This window comes from Cynocephalus volans, chromosome 6 (genome assembly GCF_027409185.1).
Source record: "Cynocephalus volans isolate mCynVol1 chromosome 6, mCynVol1.pri, whole genome shotgun sequence".
In the NCBI taxonomy this organism is placed as follows: domain Eukaryota; kingdom Metazoa; phylum Chordata; class Mammalia; order Dermoptera; family Cynocephalidae; genus Cynocephalus; species Cynocephalus volans.
The window spans coordinates 93,202,613-93,219,921 of NC_084465.1; the positions used below are offsets into that span (position 1 = coordinate 93,202,613).

Genomic DNA, 17,309 nt, shown 5'->3' on the forward strand with positions numbered 1-17,309 from the left:
TTAATAAACTACTTGGCTTGTTTGCCTTCTAATGTCTAAAAATCCAATGATTTGTGTATTTTGTTTTGATTTCTTGTTGTTAAGACAGGAGGGTAAATCAGTCCCTGTTACTCCGTTTTGGCTGGAAGTAGAAGTTCCTCAAAATATGTTTTTGAGATATCTCTATGTTAATACAAGTAGATTTAATTCATACCTTTTAACTGCTCTATACTGTTCCATTGTATACATAGATCACATTTTGTTTAGCTATTCTCTTATCATTGGACAATTGTAGTATGTCTTGGTTTTTACTACATGTTATAAACAATACTGCCCTCAGGAGAGAAGATACCCACAATTAAAACTTCTGGTTTATAGGGCATGTTCATCTGTAGATTCATAGAAAATATCAAATCATTTTTCAATGTGGGTGTACAGTGTTCAGTCCCATCTGCACTGTTTTACAGTACCTATTTCCAGGCATTATCTTCCAAACATTGTGTTATAGTTTTAGCCAATGTGATGGGTGAAAAAAGAGTAGTTTATTATTATTTTAACTTTTTCTTGAGTGTTAGTAATGCTGAGCATTTCTTCATCTGACTATTAGCCTGTATATTTTACTTATTTTCTGAGTTGTCTGTTTGTATTCTTTGCTCATTTTTATATTGGGTTATTTTTCTCTTTATTATTAATTTGTAGGTATTTAAAAAAATATTTTTGATACTATGCATTTGTTTGTCACTATTGGTTGCAAATTTTTCTTTCAGTTTGTAGCTTGCTTTTAGTTTTCATCTATGGTGTCCTTTCTTGAACATACATTTTTCTTAATGCTGATGTGGTCAGTCTTATTGATCTGACTTTATTGTTTTCATATTTTATATAAGAAAATCTCCTTTATTCTAAGGTCATAAAAATAAATTTGTTTTTTCAAAGAATCTTATTATCTTGTCTTATAGTTAGGGTTTTAAACATGTTAGAATTTACATTTTATAAGTGTGAACTAGAGATCTAATTTTATTTTTTCCATACAAAGAACCAACCTTATTTACCGATAGTCCATCCTTGTTATGTGCTACCATTAATGACTGTCCACTGTGATCTAGGCTCTGAATGAGGTACTTTACATGCCTTTCCCTGTCTACTTATCCCACTGACCCTGTAGGGAAGGTACAGTATCATCCCTGTTTTTCAGATGGGGAAACTAAGCCTCAGAAATTTAAATAACTTGCCCATGTTATGACAGCTAGCAGGTGGGAGGCAGGATTTGAATCCTCAGTACATACAGAAAGGGCTAGAGAAGGGAGGTGAGTGAGACTGGCCTATTCAGAAGGACAGGCTTGGTGGGGAGAGGGGTCCTTGGAGAACACGAATGGTAAGGTCAGGGTTTTTCAGCCTTGATCCTATTGACCTTTTGGACTGATGATTCTTTACATGGTTGTGGGGGGACCAACTTGTCCATTGTAGGATGTTTAACAGCATCCTTATTCTCTATCCACTAGATACCAGTAGCGCCTCACTGCCCCTTCTCCCCACTCCCAAACACTAAGTGTGATGATAAAAAAATGTCTCCAGGCATTGCCAAATGTCACCCGGGAGGCAAGATTGCTTCCTGTTAAGAATCACTAATTTAAATAATAACTATTGTTATCACTATCAGTGTCAGTTATTAACCATCATTATTGCTAATGATATTGACACTAGTTATCAATGGTGATTAATTGTAATATTTCTCCCTGGGCTGTTGCCTCTTTGTAGCTGAGGGAAAGAAAGTTCTAGCTTTCCCTTTACGTTACACTTTCTCAGCATTCTGCTCTTTTACCTGTGAGTCACCACTCAGCCTGCCAAGGGAGGAGCTCCGCCTCCCCCAAGGGTGTGCTCAGCTCCGTGCGGTGTGCTGCCTGCGCTGTTTTCAGGGTTAAGCTCACGGAAACACTTGTACAGGGTAGAGGGGTCTGGGGCTTAGGGTGGTTCATGTTTTCTTTTCAAAATATTTTTCTTCAACATTTTGTTGACAATGAATAAAAATGGAAAAGTAAAGCCCTGCTGATGTCAAACGATTCATAAACCCAGATGTGGCGGGGGTGAGGAGCCTTCAGCATTCATGATGCATGGCAGGCTGTGAACACATCTGGTGTCCCCAGCATCCAGCCCAGCAACCTCTGTGAATGGAAATCTACACACAAACGTCAGGACCTGTCAGCTCCTTGGACATTCAGGGGCTTCAAAGATAAAATCTGCCTTCAAATTCCAAAACGCACACTGTCTTTAGCCTGGCCAATTGAGATCCTGCATTTTAAATTCTAAAACTATGATTAAAATGAGCAGGCAATGAATGTTCAGAATAATCTGAGTCGCTGTGAAATTCCTCTCATTTATGCTACGGATGGTGGTTGTCTTCTCCCTGTTTAAGATGGCTTAGCTCCACAAATCACTCTGCAGGGTTCCCAGTCAGCCTCATTTTCCCTCTTGCCGTGAGGATTTCTGGAGAGACTGACAAGCCCGCATGTGAAGTCCAGAACCTTGATATGACTGCCCCTCACCATCCAGGCTAGTGTCCTTGCCAGGGAAAGAAGCCAGGTCATTCCAACATGGGATGTTCTTGGCCAGCCCATACCGGTGCATAGTGACCATGCTTGATTTTCTAAGCTCATGCTACCCCTCCAGCCCCTTCTGACACCCTGCTCCACCTCTGCTGGGTCCCCCAGCTCTGAGCTCATTCTCCAGTCCTGTGGGTGAGGTTGGAAGCACCAACCAACCCGGGAGCTCCCTGAAAGCAGTCCCAGACGTCCTTCCCATTCTCTAAGGTCCCTTTATTTTGGAATGTCTCTCAAGTATAGGCCACCAGAGGGCTGGACTCACAGAAGAAAATGGTAAAGAATGTTGACCAACCAGAGCAAGAAGTGTCCTGTGGCTGTCACTTCTCTGGGCCCTTGCTATTAGGACAGACGCACAGGCAGACTTGCTGACAGAGTGGAAGGGAGTGGGGTGTGGGGCTCTGTCTTCCCTGCTGGGGACATGGAGTTCCCATTGCAGGGCCAAGATTGTTTTGGGCACAGTGTCCTGCAATCCTGGTGAATATTCAGCTGTTGGTGTCCGCTTTGCTGGCTCCTGCCTATGCAAACCGCCACCTGGGAAGGGGAGGCGGAGAGTGTGGTGGCAGTGGCAAAGGACACTGGGGGAGGGAAGAGGACCAGGGCTCAGGGAAGCTGACTGAGGGAGCTGCTGCTGAGCCCCACCATGGACAGCTGGCTGTGGGGTGCCTGCGTCCTCTGCCTGCTGGGGCCGTTACCAGTCGTGAGTAGCCAGCCAGACCCTCTGCCTCTCCCACTGAGCTCCAGATTCAGGAGCCACAGGGCTGTTCGGGGGCCCAGCTGGAACCTGGTGAAGACCCCTCTGCCCTCGTCGAGTGCAGGAGTCCCTCCTGCCAAGCAGGTGGCAGGCTGTGGTTTGGAGAACTCGGGATTCTGGGGACTGTCTCCTCCTCTTCCTTTCCCCAGGCAGTCTGCTCTGACTCAGCGTAGCTCAGACTATTAAAATCTCCTTCCTGGGACTGAGCTGAGCTCACCTCTATTGCTTCCCCCAGGGCCAGGCAGTGCCCTCTGGGGGCCACAGAGACTCTGTCTGCCCTGACCTAATGCTTCAGCACTGGGGAGGCAAAGTCAGGCCTTCCCTCCACCCCCAGGTGTGCTCTTTCTCTGAGCTATGGCTCTTGAATGCATTTAGTCTCCTCTGATGGAATTGCCAGACCCCTCCCTATCCTGATGACTCCTTAAGTCACACTCCAGTTTGGTTGCTTCCTTTGACGACGATGTGACCAGGGATGGGGGGAATGAGTAGTTAGTGGAGACCAGCTGCTCCTGGTCTAGCATTTAGGGGACTCTTTCTCTCCCGATGTCTGGGGCTGGAGAAGTTTTCGACGGCCCAATATTGCTCCATGGCCTAGAATGCTGGAGCATCGGGTAGCAGGACAGAGGCCCTCCCTGAATGTGCTGCAATTTCACAGCATGTTTTCTAGGAAGTTACACAAGTGACAACAGGGACCAGGAGAGGGTCACAAGGTATTGAGTCGGAATCCCTGGCTGGCGGGCTGCTCCTCGGAGTCCACGTGGACTGAGATCTGCCTTGATGGGGGACTGCCACCCTCTCAAGCACCTTGCTGCACCTGATCCTAGTCACACAGGCTTAAATCTTCATACCAAGACATTAGCTGTGTGATCTGGGGCAAGCTCCTTACTCTTCCTGAGCCTGCCTTGTCTCTTTCATAAAAAGAGAAAATAATACCAGCTGGCCAGTGTGGTTGCGCATTGAGGGGCATCTGACATGTCAAGGACTGGGTGTGGGAGTGTAATACAGGTAACCTCTGCTGCCCTCCCATCTGGAGGGAAGAAGCCCCTCCCTCCCATCTGTATGCACCCTACAGTAAAGCTTTATTTTTAGGAGGGGACCCAGTGACAGTCATTCAGCAGCTGGTGCCCGTGCCAGGATTAGACTGAAATCATTGTCTCCCAGTATGGGCTCATCCCCCACAGTCCCGGGGATGAGCAGCGGTCACACAGTGAGCCCAGGGTGTCCAGGAAGACGATGTCTTCTTTCAGGGGTGGGTGGGGGTGATCGGGAGCCCCGGCATGTGGCTGGAGGGTGATTGGGAGCCCTCAGTGCATGGGCGGGGCCGATTCAGGAGGAGCATGGGACCGTCTTGGAATGCTCTATCTTTCCAGCCCCACTACTTCACCCCTCTCTACAATCTCCACCTTCCAGCTGGCTCTCTGCATTCCAGGGCTACAGTTAGGCCCAGTGTGTAAGAAAGTCCCATACAAAGCTCACCTACCCTCCCTCCCACCCCGCACTTGTGGGCTCAGTCTGTTGTGGGGGATATGCGGGGAGATGCGACGGGGCTCTGTCGCATGATGGGCCTGGGTAGCTACTGAGTCCTGGGGAGGCAGCCAAGAGCTGAGTCTGGGGCACCCACCAACACCGAGACACAGAGCCTGGGCAGTGGGTGACTCCTGCAAGCTGAGGCCCCACAGAGCCAAGCAGGAGATGGCAGAACTGAGCCCAAGCTGGATTTTGGGGAATGGGGTCAGCAGGTTGGGACAGGCTGGTGGGGTGAGCCTACTTACTGGGCTGGGTCACCAGGTCCTCTCCCGGCCCACTGGCCTGCAGCAAGGTCCTTGGGTCCCTCCCATGTGGTCACCCACTGTCCATTGTCCCCACTCTGGTGGTCAAAGTCCCTCCTCTCAGAGTCCAGCCCCTGTGTCACGTCCACTGAACTACTTGCTGCGTGAGTATTTTACACTAGCAATTGATCAGGCATTTGCTGCCATGGATTGTGCTAAACATTGAGGGTGTGTGTTTGCACACGTGCATGAGGCTGGCCATGGAGGAGGTACACTAGACCAGCCCTCTCAGACACTCCCTGCCTGTCCCCTGCATTTCCCCCCCTCATCTTTGCACATGCTGTTTCCTCTGTCCTGAATTCTCTTCCCACCACCTGCATGCTAGTGCGTGTGTGTGTGTGTGTGTGTGTGTGTGGCTTCAAAATGCTTTCTCTCTAGACCCAGTTCAAATGCCACCTCCTCAGGCCCTCCGAGAAGGGACTTGCCTTGTGCCTGTTCTGCCTCTTATCACAGTTGTCAAGGTTGATTAGGAACATGCCCTCCCTCAATCTTGCCCCGTGAAATTTTGGGGGAACAAAAATCTACACCAATTGACTTGGATATGTGTGTTGTACAGAAATGTGTGTGCTGTAGACCTGTTCACAGTCCAGGGGTCATGTTTTATAAAATTGGGTTCCCTAACATGCGTCTGTTTGGGCTCCGGCTCGTTGGACAGTCAGTTTCAGTTTTTCTCCCATCTGGGGCAGTGGGAGGGAGAGGTGTTAGAAATTCTTGCTGTTGAATCCCAGCACCCTGGATCCACCGAGATCTCTGCATATTCCTGGCTCCATCCCAGTCGGCTTCCAGTTGCTTGAAGAGGCACACTTTCAGAAACACTGCTAGAAGATTTCCAGAAAAACAACTGTTTTCCAGTTTCCAGAGATCGTTCCCCGTGGTCCCTGGGCAGCACCGGGTTCTAGGAAGCTTCTAAACCTGTCATCCTTTCTGATTGCTGAGTCACACAGGGGGCGATTTTCCCTCCACCCATCCATGCATCATCCATGTGTCCAGTCATCAGTCCATCCATGTAATCGTCTGTCTGTCTGTATACTCATCCATTCCTCCAGCCAGCCAGCCAGGCAGCCACCCATTCACTCATTCATTCGTTCATTCACTCATCCATACATCCACATTCCCTGCTCTTTCACCTCATCCATGTGCTCATTCATTCATCCGTCTCTTCTCTCGCTTACCCTTTTGTTCATGTATTCTTGCCTGGGTATCCCTGAAAGCAGAACCTGAGACAAAGGTCAGAAGTCCAAATGGGCTTCAGTGGGCTAAGATCAAGGTGTTGACAGGGCTGCATTGCTTCTGATGGCTGTGGTTAGAATCCATTTCCCTGCCTTTCTCTTCCGCCATCTTCAAAGCCAGAAGCATAGCATTTTTTTTGCTGCCCCCTCCCTTCCTTTCCCCCCTCTGCTTCCACCATCACATCTCCTTCTCTGACTCCCCTGCCTCCCTCTTGTAAGGACCCTTCTGATTAAACTGGGTCCACTGGGGTAATCCAGGTAATCTTCCTATCTCAGGATTCTTAATCACATCTGCAAAGTCCTTTCCTTTTTCCATGTAAAGTAACATGTTCGCAGATTCCAGGGATTAGGCATGAACAGTTTTGGGAGCCATTGTTCTGCCTACCAAGATAGTTTCTGCAGAATTGCATTCATGGAGCAGGAGTGCAGAAGAGGGGGAGTAACCTGGGGAAGGAGGAAAGGCCACTATAGGATTGGGTTGGCCATCTCTGCAAGATCTTCTGAAGCACTGTGTTTAATGTGTCTCAGAACTTACTCCCAAAACGGGGGGGAGGGGGAGGCTTACTTCTGTGAGATGAAAAGGTGAGACATCCGTCCAAACCCTTCCTTCCTTCTTTCCTCCCTTCCTTTCTTCCTTCCTTCCATGCATTCACATATCCAAACATCCATCAAACACACGTGTGATTACTGTAAGTCAGGCCCTGCACTTAAAATTAGGAGCACAGAAATGAATCGGGTGTTGTCTCTGTCTTCAGGTCAGTTTGGACCAGAGAACCCAGTAGGAGCACCAGATTGGCTTGGCCCATCTAGTTAACTCTTTCCTGCAGGTACTGGGCCAGGTGCATCCAGAATGTAACTTCATCCCACAGTTGAGAGAGGAAGAGAGTGCCTGTCTACACACAGCCCAGGGGATGCCCAACACCACTCTGGGTATGAGGCTTGGGAGGGAGGTGGTGGCTTCTTTGACTCCTTTTTCTCCTCTAGCCTCACCACTCAGAGTGCTGGGCCAGCCTTTCCCCTGGCTGAGTCTGTCCTGCTCCCATCTCTTCATCTAGGCTGTCCTAGGACCTGGGACGGGCTGCTGTGCTGGCCAATGGCAGGCTCTGGAGAGTGGGTCACCCTCCCCTGCCCGGATTTCTTCTCTCACTTCAGCTCAGAGCCGGGTGAGGGGTCCTGGGTGTGGTGGGGGCACTGGTTTCATCCAGGGGTGGCAGCACATGGTGGACATATTGCTGGCTTTGCGGGCAGGCAGACCTGGATTTGAATACCAACTCCCTGCTTCCAGTGTGAGCTTGGGCAAGTCTGTCAACCCCAACCCTCTGCTTCCTGACCTGTGAACTGGGAGAACCAGAGCATTAACTTCACAGAGAGGAGAATAAGAGAGCAGAGTATGGAAGTGCTGGACCGGGGGTCTGGCACCAAGCAAATGTCCTCCAGCTGTTAGCAGGAGGCCTGGATGCCACAGGGGGAGGGGAAGGTGGGGGAGGGTGGACGGGAACCTGCTGCCCTGCTGTACCTCCCTGGCCTGGGTGTCTAGGGTGGACAGTCCCTCTAGGGGAGAGAGGGCCTCCTTTCTTCCCCACTGCCCTTAAGATGCTGGGGGCCCGACTCACCACCTTCTGTCCCCAAGGGAATGATTCTGTTAACAGATAGTACCTCTGAAGCTGGAGAGGGAAGGCCCCAGAGTGTGCCCTGGGCAGGCTGGACCTGGTTCCCAGGCCTCTGGAGGGCAGGTCACCCTCTCTCTGTTGCCGAGAGGAACTGTCTGTGCAAACCCTGCCAGGGTCACTCGATGGTCCATGGCTCCCCTGACCCCAAGAGGGGAGAGGGGAGGAGATGTTATAATCAGAGGCTCTTGCTTGCCTCCCAGGGGTAGTGAAGAGGGATTGTACCATCACAGGCTGGTCTGAGCCCTTCCCGCCTTACGCTGTGGCCTGCCCTGTGCCGCTGGAGCTGCTGGCCGAGGAGGTAAGAGGCGCCTGGCATTTTGGAGGAAGGATTGCCACTCATGGATGTTTGTATGAGTGGTGGCCTGCACAGCTGTAGGAGCCGCCATGCCCTTTAGGGCTGGCAGGTTGGAATATTGATTACAGCAGTTTTCCAGCAGAGGGCAGTAAAGTGTATGAAGAGAGGTGGTCTTTCACTAATTTGCTCAATTTGATGCAAGGGCCAAGTTGCTTGGAGGGAGAGGGTAGGCAGAGGCAGGTGGGAGATGTGCTGGCCCTGGTCTCCTTGCAGACCCCTTCTATGCCCAGGCCTCCAGGGCAGGGACCTTTAGTGGGTCCAGAGGAAACAGACTCCTGGCAGCTCTGGGCAAGCTCCTTCCCTTCTCTGCTCCTTTGTGGAGTAGTGTGCATGCTAGTGTGGGCGTGTGAGGGAAACTCAAGCCTGGAAGTGGTCACAGAGCCCCCTAACTCCAGCCTGCACCTCCCATGCTTCTGCATTGAGCAGGCCTTTGCAAGGGGCTTCCATACCCATAACCCTATTTCTCTCTCCCCTCAGCCCTGAAAGGTAAAGCATGAATCTGACCATTTTTCAGATGAAAACACTGAGTCAGAGAGGGGCCAACAGGAGAGCAGGGATTGGGGCCAGTGCCAGAGCCCCTGCTCCCTTCCCTTGCTCCATCTCTGGGGTCCAGGCTGGACTCTGATTGACCCAAACACTTAGGCATGGAAAGGGGTTGAGCCTGCCAGTCTGTGGCTGTCCCAGCTGTCCCTGGCTGTCCCATTTATTTGGGGACTTTTTGTTCCCAAGCCACGAGCAAGCTGGATGTCAACAAACAAGCTAATTTCCTCTTAGGCTTTTGTCATTCCCCAGGGACACACGGTTTCTGCTGCTGCCTCTTCCCACCCCCAGCAACAGTGAGTGTTAAGCATCTCCACCCCCTGCTACTACCCCTCCATCACCAGCAGAACTGGTAGAAGACAGACAGTAAACAAAAGCTTCGATACTTCAATGATTAAAGGGAGCTTTCCATGATACCTGTGGACACCTCTGCCACCAGATGGGGAGTCTTGGCGTGCAACTGCAAAGGCTTCACCTGCCTGATTGCCAAGCCTCCCTCTCCCCAAAGCCCCAGGATCTGAGACTTTCTTCTGTCTCCACCCTCCCCAGAGATCTTACTTCTCCACGGTGAAGATCATCTACACCATGGGCCATAGCGTCTCTTCTGTAGCCCTCTTTGTGGCCATCATCATCCTGGTTGCTCTCAGGTTTGCCATCCTCCACACCTGCTCAAGGACCTTCATTGGCTCCCTGTTGTCTAGAGGACCAAGTCTGATTCCTTGCCTGGATAGTCAAGAGGTTCCCAGATCTAGGCACTGTGTCCATTTCTAGCCTCTCTTTCCCTCCCCCCAGAATGTAGACCCATCTCTTCACACAGCAGAGCTCACTCCTGCCTGCACACCTGTGTTCAGGTGGAGCCTGCTATTTGCTTGGAATGCTTCCTTTCTCTCACATCTGCCCAAATTCGAAGCCTGGCTCCCATCCAAGTCTAAGATCCTCTTTGTCTCCTACATGGAGCCCTTCTCGACTGTTCCAACCTTCTGACCACTGTCTCTCTTAAGAACCCCAGCTTACAGAGTCTGAGCCTCACATCTGGCCTCTGCTCTTCTCTGTCTCTTCCGGGTGAGTCTCTCTGACTGTCCAGAAGCTTCCCACGAGTAGTACCGCCAGACCTTTCTGCCTGTGTTCTCCCAGACCATGAGCTCCCTGAAGGCAGGGACTAGCATTATCCTCATTCCTGCACCTGCACTGAGCCCAAGGCAGTGGTTGGTCAGCTGTCCTGCAAGGCTGAAGCTGAAGTCTCAAGTTCAACTCAGTTCAATTTGGCTTGATTTGATTCACTTCAGTTCAACTCGATTCGATTCACTTCCCTCTCAGCTCAGCCCAGCCCAGCCAGGCCCCTGTTGGAAGCAGGCCGAAGCCCCTCTCCCTCCTGACCTCCCATTTCTCCTTTCTCCCCACCCCTCCAGGAGGCTCCACTGCCCCCGGAATTACATCCACACCCAGCTGTTTGCTACCTTTATCCTCAAGGCGGGAGCTGTGTTCCTGAAGGACGCCACCCTCTTCCACGGCGACAACACGGACCACTGCAGCTTCTCCACTGTAACAGCCATGGGAGGGGGCGCCGGCGGGGGCGGGGAGAGGAGGCTGGCTTAGACACCTGGATGTGCCTGGCCGAGCCTGCCCTGTCCTGTGGGCTGACCCTGGGCTTCCAAATACAGAACAATTATAGAACAGGAAAGCGCCCTGCGCCTTCCTGCCCCTCCCAATGTGTCAGGCCCTAAATCCTCATGCCTTTCCTGGGCCCCGGTGTCAACCCATGCCACGTCCTGAATTGTGCTCCCCTCTCCACGCCCTGCATTCCTCTTCCCACTCCGCCTGCCGCATTCCAACCCAGACCAGAGCTGTGTGCAGCCTTCCATCTCACCGTGTCTGGTGTGTGCGAGGGGCTGGGCACAGCAGGCCTCCTCCCTCAAGAACAGCTGGGGACAGAATGCACAGATTATGGGACTACCAGACTGAGGAAGCTGAGAGCTGGGAGAGAACTAGAGGGCTTCAGGGTGGAGGTGACTTTGGAGCTGGGTTGAGAGCAGCAGTAGGAAGATGGGCAGGGAGGACATGTCAAATGGGGGGACCAGTGTGAACAAACTCTCAGGACAGGAGAATCTGGGGCATGTTCAAGATGCTGGGAAGTCATAATGGTAGGGATGGTGTGGGGAGAAGAAGAGGAGACTGAAACTAAGAGGAAGTTGGGCAGAATGAGGAGGCCTAGCACCTTCTAGGTCCTCTAAAAGTGGGCTGGAAATCAATAGATGAATGAATGAGCAAACCAGCAAATGACCTGGATTAACTCAGGAAGGAATTCATAGTAGCATATACCAAGCACTTACTACGTGTCAGGCATTGTGCTAAGTGCTTTATGTATGTTATCTCCTTTAATCTTCAAAACAGCTTGAGGAAGAAAGCATCACTTTCCTACCATTTTGTAGGTGAGGGGCAATTGGCAGGGTTGTCCTGCTGTGCAGGGGTGGGGGCCAAATCTGGGCCTGAGGTCAGAGGCGGTGCTGCGCGCCCCCACAGGGAATGAAGGCAGGCACAGGTGCAGGGGCGTGGGTTTGCAGGACGGAGCTGGGCGTGAGTAAGTCCTCCACAGTCCCAGCTCCAGGGATCGACCTTAGCTCAGGAAGATGGGGTGGAAGTGGAAATAGCGGCAAGGACATGAGATAAGTATTGGAAGCTTTTCCTCTTAGAAATGAAAGCTAAGGCATGAGGAGGTTTGCATAGCTAATGGATGGTAATTTGAACCCAGGCTGCCTGGATCCCAGATCTGTGCTCCTACCCATGATGTTTCACTACCACATCCCCTCTGGACAGCCCAAGTAGTCAGATGGCACAGCCTACAGTGGAGGGGTTGGGGAGGTTGGGGACCAGAGTGAGGTAGAGAGACTTGGGTGGGGTCTCCAATGGGGGTCCCTGCCCCCAGGTTCTGTGCAAGGTCTCCGTAGCCACCTCCCATTTTGCTACCATGACCAACTTCAGCTGGCTGCTGGCCGAGGCCGTCTACCTGACCTGCCTGCTGGCCTCCACATCCCCTGGCTCAAGGAGGGCCTTCTGGTGGCTGGTTCTTGCTGGCTGGGGTGAGCACTGAGGGCTGGTCGGGCTCCACGGGGAGGTGGAGGTCTGGGATGGCCCAGGGAACTCACACAAAGACCCCTTCACCTCACCAATGTGACCCTAAGGCCCAGAAGGGGAAGGGATGGGCCGCAGTCCTGCAGCAAGAGTGGGCAAGCAGGACCAGGTCCTCAGCCCCTGGGCTCTCACCTGGTCCCCCTTCTGCAGAGCCTGGGTGGCTGGTGGTGGTGGGGAGAGCAGGGGCAGCTCTCAGGGCCAAGGACTCAGGTCCCCTCACTCATGCGTCCTCTGTGCCCCTCAGGGCTGCCCATGCTCTTCACTGGCATGTGGGTGGGCTGTAAGGTGGCCTTCGAGGATACTGCGTGAGTCTGAGCTGCCGCCCCATCACCCCCACCCGGGTCAGCAGGGGTGTGGGATGGTCAGTCCAGTGACTGGGCCATGCTAAGGCTGGGAGGGGCAGGAGCTCCCAGCTAGGGTGGTGGTGGGATTGGGGGGCGGTCTGTGGGTAGCACAGAGGGGCGTGAGCGAGGCCCACAAGTGGCCACAGGGCTCAGGGGGTGGGCTGGGGGAGGTAAGGCTGGAGTGGAGGGGAGGGGAGGCTGGAAGGCATGAATGCCAGAGAGAGGACAGCGGTGCGTGGGTGGCCGCGGAAAAGTGGACTTTTCAGCGACTGCTTCCTGATGCCCACCTCAGCCCTGGCCTGCCCTCTCCCAGGTGCTGGGACCTAGACGACAGCTCCCCCTACTGGTGGATCATCAAAGGGCCTGTCGTCCTCTCTGTTGGGGTCAGTCCCTGGGGCCACTGTCCTTTGCTTTATTCAACCAACTTCCCTGTGCCCTCAAGGGACATATACAGCACTCCAGACTGGGAGTGGGGAAACGTGGGTTCCAGCCCTGCAGTGCCACTAACCCTCTGTGAGGGTCTCTCTGGACCTCAACATTCCACTGGTAAATCCAGGCGGTGGTCTCGATCAGTGCCCAGGCCCTGCTAGCTCAGAGTTCTGATGAGTCAGAGGCGCTGGTTGCAGATCATCTACCACTGCAGTGAGAGCCTGGGGGTGTGGGCACTAGATGAACCCCATGGCTGAGCACCTGCCCTGCTCCCACACATGACACAGAGGCAGCGAGGGCTGCTTTTCATGGCTTTGGTGAATGGGTGAATTTTTCCAATTTAGCAATTGTGAAAAGTTAGGGACAACTGCTTTGTGCCAGAGATACCTAGGGAGGCAGCTGGAAACACACTGGGAGGTGGCTGGAGGCGAGAGGCAAGTCCTGACCCTTCCACCCTTGCTCCCAGGACTGGAAAGGGAGGGGGACCCTGAGCCCTACACTGCCCCTCATAGTTCACACGTGGGACCCCCTAGCCTCCAAGCTACAAGTTCTAGAACAGTGGTTTGTGTGTCCATCTGTCTGCACACCCTGTGTTTCAAGTACTTGGGGTTCTAATCCCCAAAGCAGCTAGAGCCCACTTCAGGCCGCCTAAGGCTACCCCTGACCCTTGACCTCCATCTTCTTGCACCTCTATTTCCAGGTGAACTTTGGGCTTTTTCTCAACATTATCCGCATCCTACTCAGGAAACTGGAGCCAGCTCAGGGCAGCCTCCATGCTCAGTCTCAGTACTGGTAGGGTGTGTGTGTGTGCGTGTGTGTGTGCGTGTGTGTGCGTGCGTGCGTGCGTGCGTGTGTGCGTGCGTGTGTGCGTGTGTGTGTGTGTGTGTGCTGGGGGTTGCTCGGGGAGAGTTCCTGGAGGATTCAACGTGGTTCTGCCTCGTGCAGCTGGCATTCATGCTCCTGGCCCCATTCTCTTCCCCATGTTCTGAGAAAGAATGGATCTGGTCCTGCCCTCTAGGAGATTACAATATGGGAAGGATGGGGACACCAAACAGACAGTTACCATGCCAGACAGGTGACTCAATTTCTACAGGAGCCTGGGGACGAAGATCCTCTCTAGATGGGGAGTGAGGGAAGGTCAGGAAAGACTTCCTGGAGGAAGTGGTCTTTGAACTAGACTTTGAAAGATGCATAGGCTTTGGAATAAACAGGACAAGAGCATTTGGCAGATGGAATAGAAGGATCAAGGGGCCTAATGTAAGGACGCACAGGGTGAGTGTGGGGAGGATGGAGTTTTCCAGGTGGCTGGTGCGCAGAGTGGATATGCAGAGGTGGTGGGAAGTGAGAGTGGACAGGGCACACATGGGAGCTTCTAATCCCTGCCTCGGGAGCTGCGGGTTTGTCTTTCCTGCAGGCGTCTCTCCAAGTCAACACTTCTTCTCATCCCACTGTTTGGAATTCACTACATCATCTTCAACTTCCTGCCTGACAATGCTGGCCTGGGCATCCGTATCCCCCTGGAGCTAGGACTGGGCTCCTTCCAGGTGAGGGCCCACAGATACTCTTTCCCTCCAAGTCCTTGGGCAGGAGGGAGGTGCTTTTGCCCACAGGCCTTGACTGACTTCACGATGGGGTGAGGGACACTACGATTCATCCATCTGTTCAACTATTCCCGACTGTCCCTCTTCTATCCATATGTCCATTTCTCCTTTCATTCAACTACACATGCACTCATCTGCCTGGCCATTCAGTCATGCATTCAATCATCCATCCATCCATCCACCATCCATCTATTCATACTATCCACTTTTACTGAGCACCTTTTATGTGCCAGGCGAGGTGCTCATTAATGGGAGATGCAGAAATAAAGAAAGTCGTAGAAACAGGACCAACAGTACAACCCTGGCAAGCTTTCTGTAATGATTATATGAGACAATATGCCTGGCACATAGTTATCTATTCATCCAGTTTTTCTTTTCACAGAGGCCTGGCCCAGGCCACAGCCTGGGAGTGGGTGGGGAAAAGGTAGTAGAAAGACTTGTGGACACTTTCAGGCCAGGCCAAAGTGTTGTAACAGAGTCTTTCTTTTTCGGCCCCACAGGGCTTCATTGTTGCCGTCCTCTACTGCTTCCTCAACCAAGAGGTGTGTGACTCTCCAGGCTATCCCCGACTCCTCAAGCCCCCTTCCCTGTAAATCCCAGCTCGGGCCACTCCTCGACTCTCGTGATCCTTTGTGGGAGTCTGTCCTGAGCTCCTGGATCAAGCTGAACCTGAATGCTCCATGTAAACCTCTTTTATCCATTCCTCCTCTGAGCTGGTCCAAGTTCTAAAATCAACTCACCAGAAGGTGGAGGAGGCCTTTCAGGGATCAGGAGAGGGATCAGGTCAGGGAGTCTAAAGGGATCCCTCAGTTCTGTATTCCTAAAATTGAACAAAAGAGAGAGTGGGGAGGACGTATGCCAGCTGGGGGAGAGACGGGCAGAGAGAACAGAGACAGAGGAACCAAGAAAATCAGATGCAGACAGACATACAGTGAACTAGGAAAATAGGGTCAGGGGCAGAGACAGGGAGGAAGATCCCGAGCAGAGCCGGGGAAACAGAGTACCTAGAAGAAAGAGACACACAAAGAGAAAGGACTGACCAGAAGGGGAGACAGACATGAGTAGACAGAAGAGATGGTGCTGCTGCCCCTGTTTGTAGAAGCATGGACAATGGCCGAGACTGATGAGGAGTGAAGTCCACCCAGAAGACACTGTGAATTTTCCCCTTGGGACAGTTTTGCTGTGGGGAGGGAGGAGGAGAATTTAGCTTGGTGCCCCAGGCTCCCCCCCCCCCCCCCCAGTGTGTGCACGGGTAGAGTCCCAGGCTCCCTCTGGTGGCCATGGATTTGCTGTGGGCTCTGTATTCTGTGGAGACCCAGCTGCATGTGCCCTCAGCTGTGGAGATTGCTCCCCGCCTTACTTGTCACCTCTGTCCCTGACTGCTCCTTCCCATCTGACTCTCTTGGAGCCCAACCCAGCCTCACCAAGTCTCACGCAGCCGTATCTGGTGTCTGGGTTGCAAACTCAGGACTATTGTGTCTGGGTGTGGCGGGTCATGGGATGGGAGAAGAGCAGCCCTGGCTGAGGCTGCTGGGGTCTGAGAATGGAGTTTCCACAGAGAGTTGTGACAGGATCTGTCTCAGGAAGCAGTGTTGGAGACCAGGTGGTTGCATACCTCTGGGGATGGGAAGCTTACTACCTCCCAATAGCTCTTTCTGTTGTCAGGCAGCTGTGGGGGAAGATGGTTTTTATGTCGAACAGCAATCTGTTTCCCTATTATCTTTCACCTAAGCCCCAGTTCAGCTCTGTTGGGTCGGTCACAGCCTCTCAGCTCCCTCTGGCCTGCCAGCCCCTTGGAGATGTGAAGATACCAACAGGCTCTCTCACCCCACCCAAGCCCATCCTCCCACGCCCACCTCAGGCTACTTTTCTTTCAGTTCCCTCAAGTGCAGCCCCTCAGAGTTCTGAGTTCTCTCTCCCCTTGGGTCTTATCCTCTGGACAGATTTCCAGTGGCTACAGTTGAGCTCACAGAATTGAACCCCAGAGCGGGGAATAGTCTAAGTCATTCAGGGGGTACAGGAACTCAAGAAAGCACCCATAATTGTCTTTAACTGGGCTCCAAGGCAGTGCTGAAAGGTAGAGAAAGGAGCTGAAGAAAATGGCCAGAAATACTCACAGGAAGGAGGAAATGGTATTCTCCAGAGGCAGCACTTTGCAGTGCCTGTGGCCAGTTGTGGCTTTTCCCGTGCTGTGTCTCTGTTGCTCCTACACGGCCTTTCCCTGCACCCTCATGGGGTTGAGTAGCAAAGCAGCAGTGGGATCTTCCTAACACCCTCTCCCTTGTCCCTGGAGGTGAGGACTGAGATCTCACGGAAGTGGCATGGCCATGACCCTGAGCTTCTGCCAGCCCGGAGGACCCGTGCTAAGTGGACCATGCCTTCCCGCTCAAAGGCGAAGGTGCTGACCTCTGTGTGCTAGGCTGGCCGCATTACGCCACTGGAGTCTACACTTGAACTTGGGCAGCTGCAATGGGTCACCACCCTCCAGAGGAGTGAGCGGGCGCCTGGGAGCCCTCAGGCCACGCTCCCACCCATGCTGCTGCCCACCCTCAACAGGGCAGACCTTCCTCCCTGTCTCTGCATCTGATGCTTTTTCTAGTCCCTGTATGTCTACCTCTGACTTCCCTGGTTCTTCTTTCTTGTTCTCATCAGCTCCTCTTCCTAGGGTCTGGGGCTGTATGTAGCCCAGAGGAGCCAATAAACTTGCATATGAATAGATGCATATTTGAGTGAATAAACGTGGCTCTGAAGGGGAAAGCGTCTCCATCCTTTATTCGGACTGTTCCGGTGCATGTATCATTCCTCAGTTCATGCTACAATAAAATCATTTGTCTACGCAAGCATCCTCCTGTTTTA

The 17,309-nt window shown here is 52.5% G+C and overlaps 1 protein-coding gene across 1 annotated transcript; it reads left to right on the forward strand.

The window, feature by feature from the left end:
* Positions 1 to 3,216: 3,216 nt before the first annotated feature.
* GHRHR (growth hormone releasing hormone receptor) lies at positions 3,217 to 16,872 on the forward strand. The gene is made up of 13 exons (XM_063100795.1): positions 3,217 to 3,273; positions 7,213 to 7,315; positions 7,441 to 7,548; positions 8,256 to 8,353; positions 9,500 to 9,597; positions 10,360 to 10,492; positions 11,874 to 12,027; positions 12,324 to 12,384; positions 12,737 to 12,806; positions 13,553 to 13,644; positions 14,267 to 14,396; positions 14,954 to 14,995; positions 16,747 to 16,872. Exons 1-13 carry the CDS (start codon positions 3,217 to 3,219, stop codon positions 16,870 to 16,872), a joined length of 1,272 nt encoding a protein of 423 aa, XP_062956865.1.
* The last annotated feature ends 437 nt before the right edge of the window (positions 16,873 to 17,309 follow it).

Bases quoted from the DNA above. Each gene is read 5' to 3' on its own strand.
- GHRHR (XM_063100795.1), top strand. From the start codon at position 3,217: ATGGACAGCTGGCTGTGGGGTGCCTGCGTCCTCTGCCTGCTGGGGCCG. The intron at 9,598-10,359 runs GTTTGCCATCCT...CCACCCCTCCAG, and splicing joins ATCATCCTGGTTGCTCTCAG to GAGGCTCCACTGCCCCCGGA. The intron at 12,385-12,736 runs GTGAGTCTGAGC...GCCCTCTCCCAG, and splicing joins GTGGCCTTCGAGGATACTGC to GTGCTGGGACCTAGACGACA.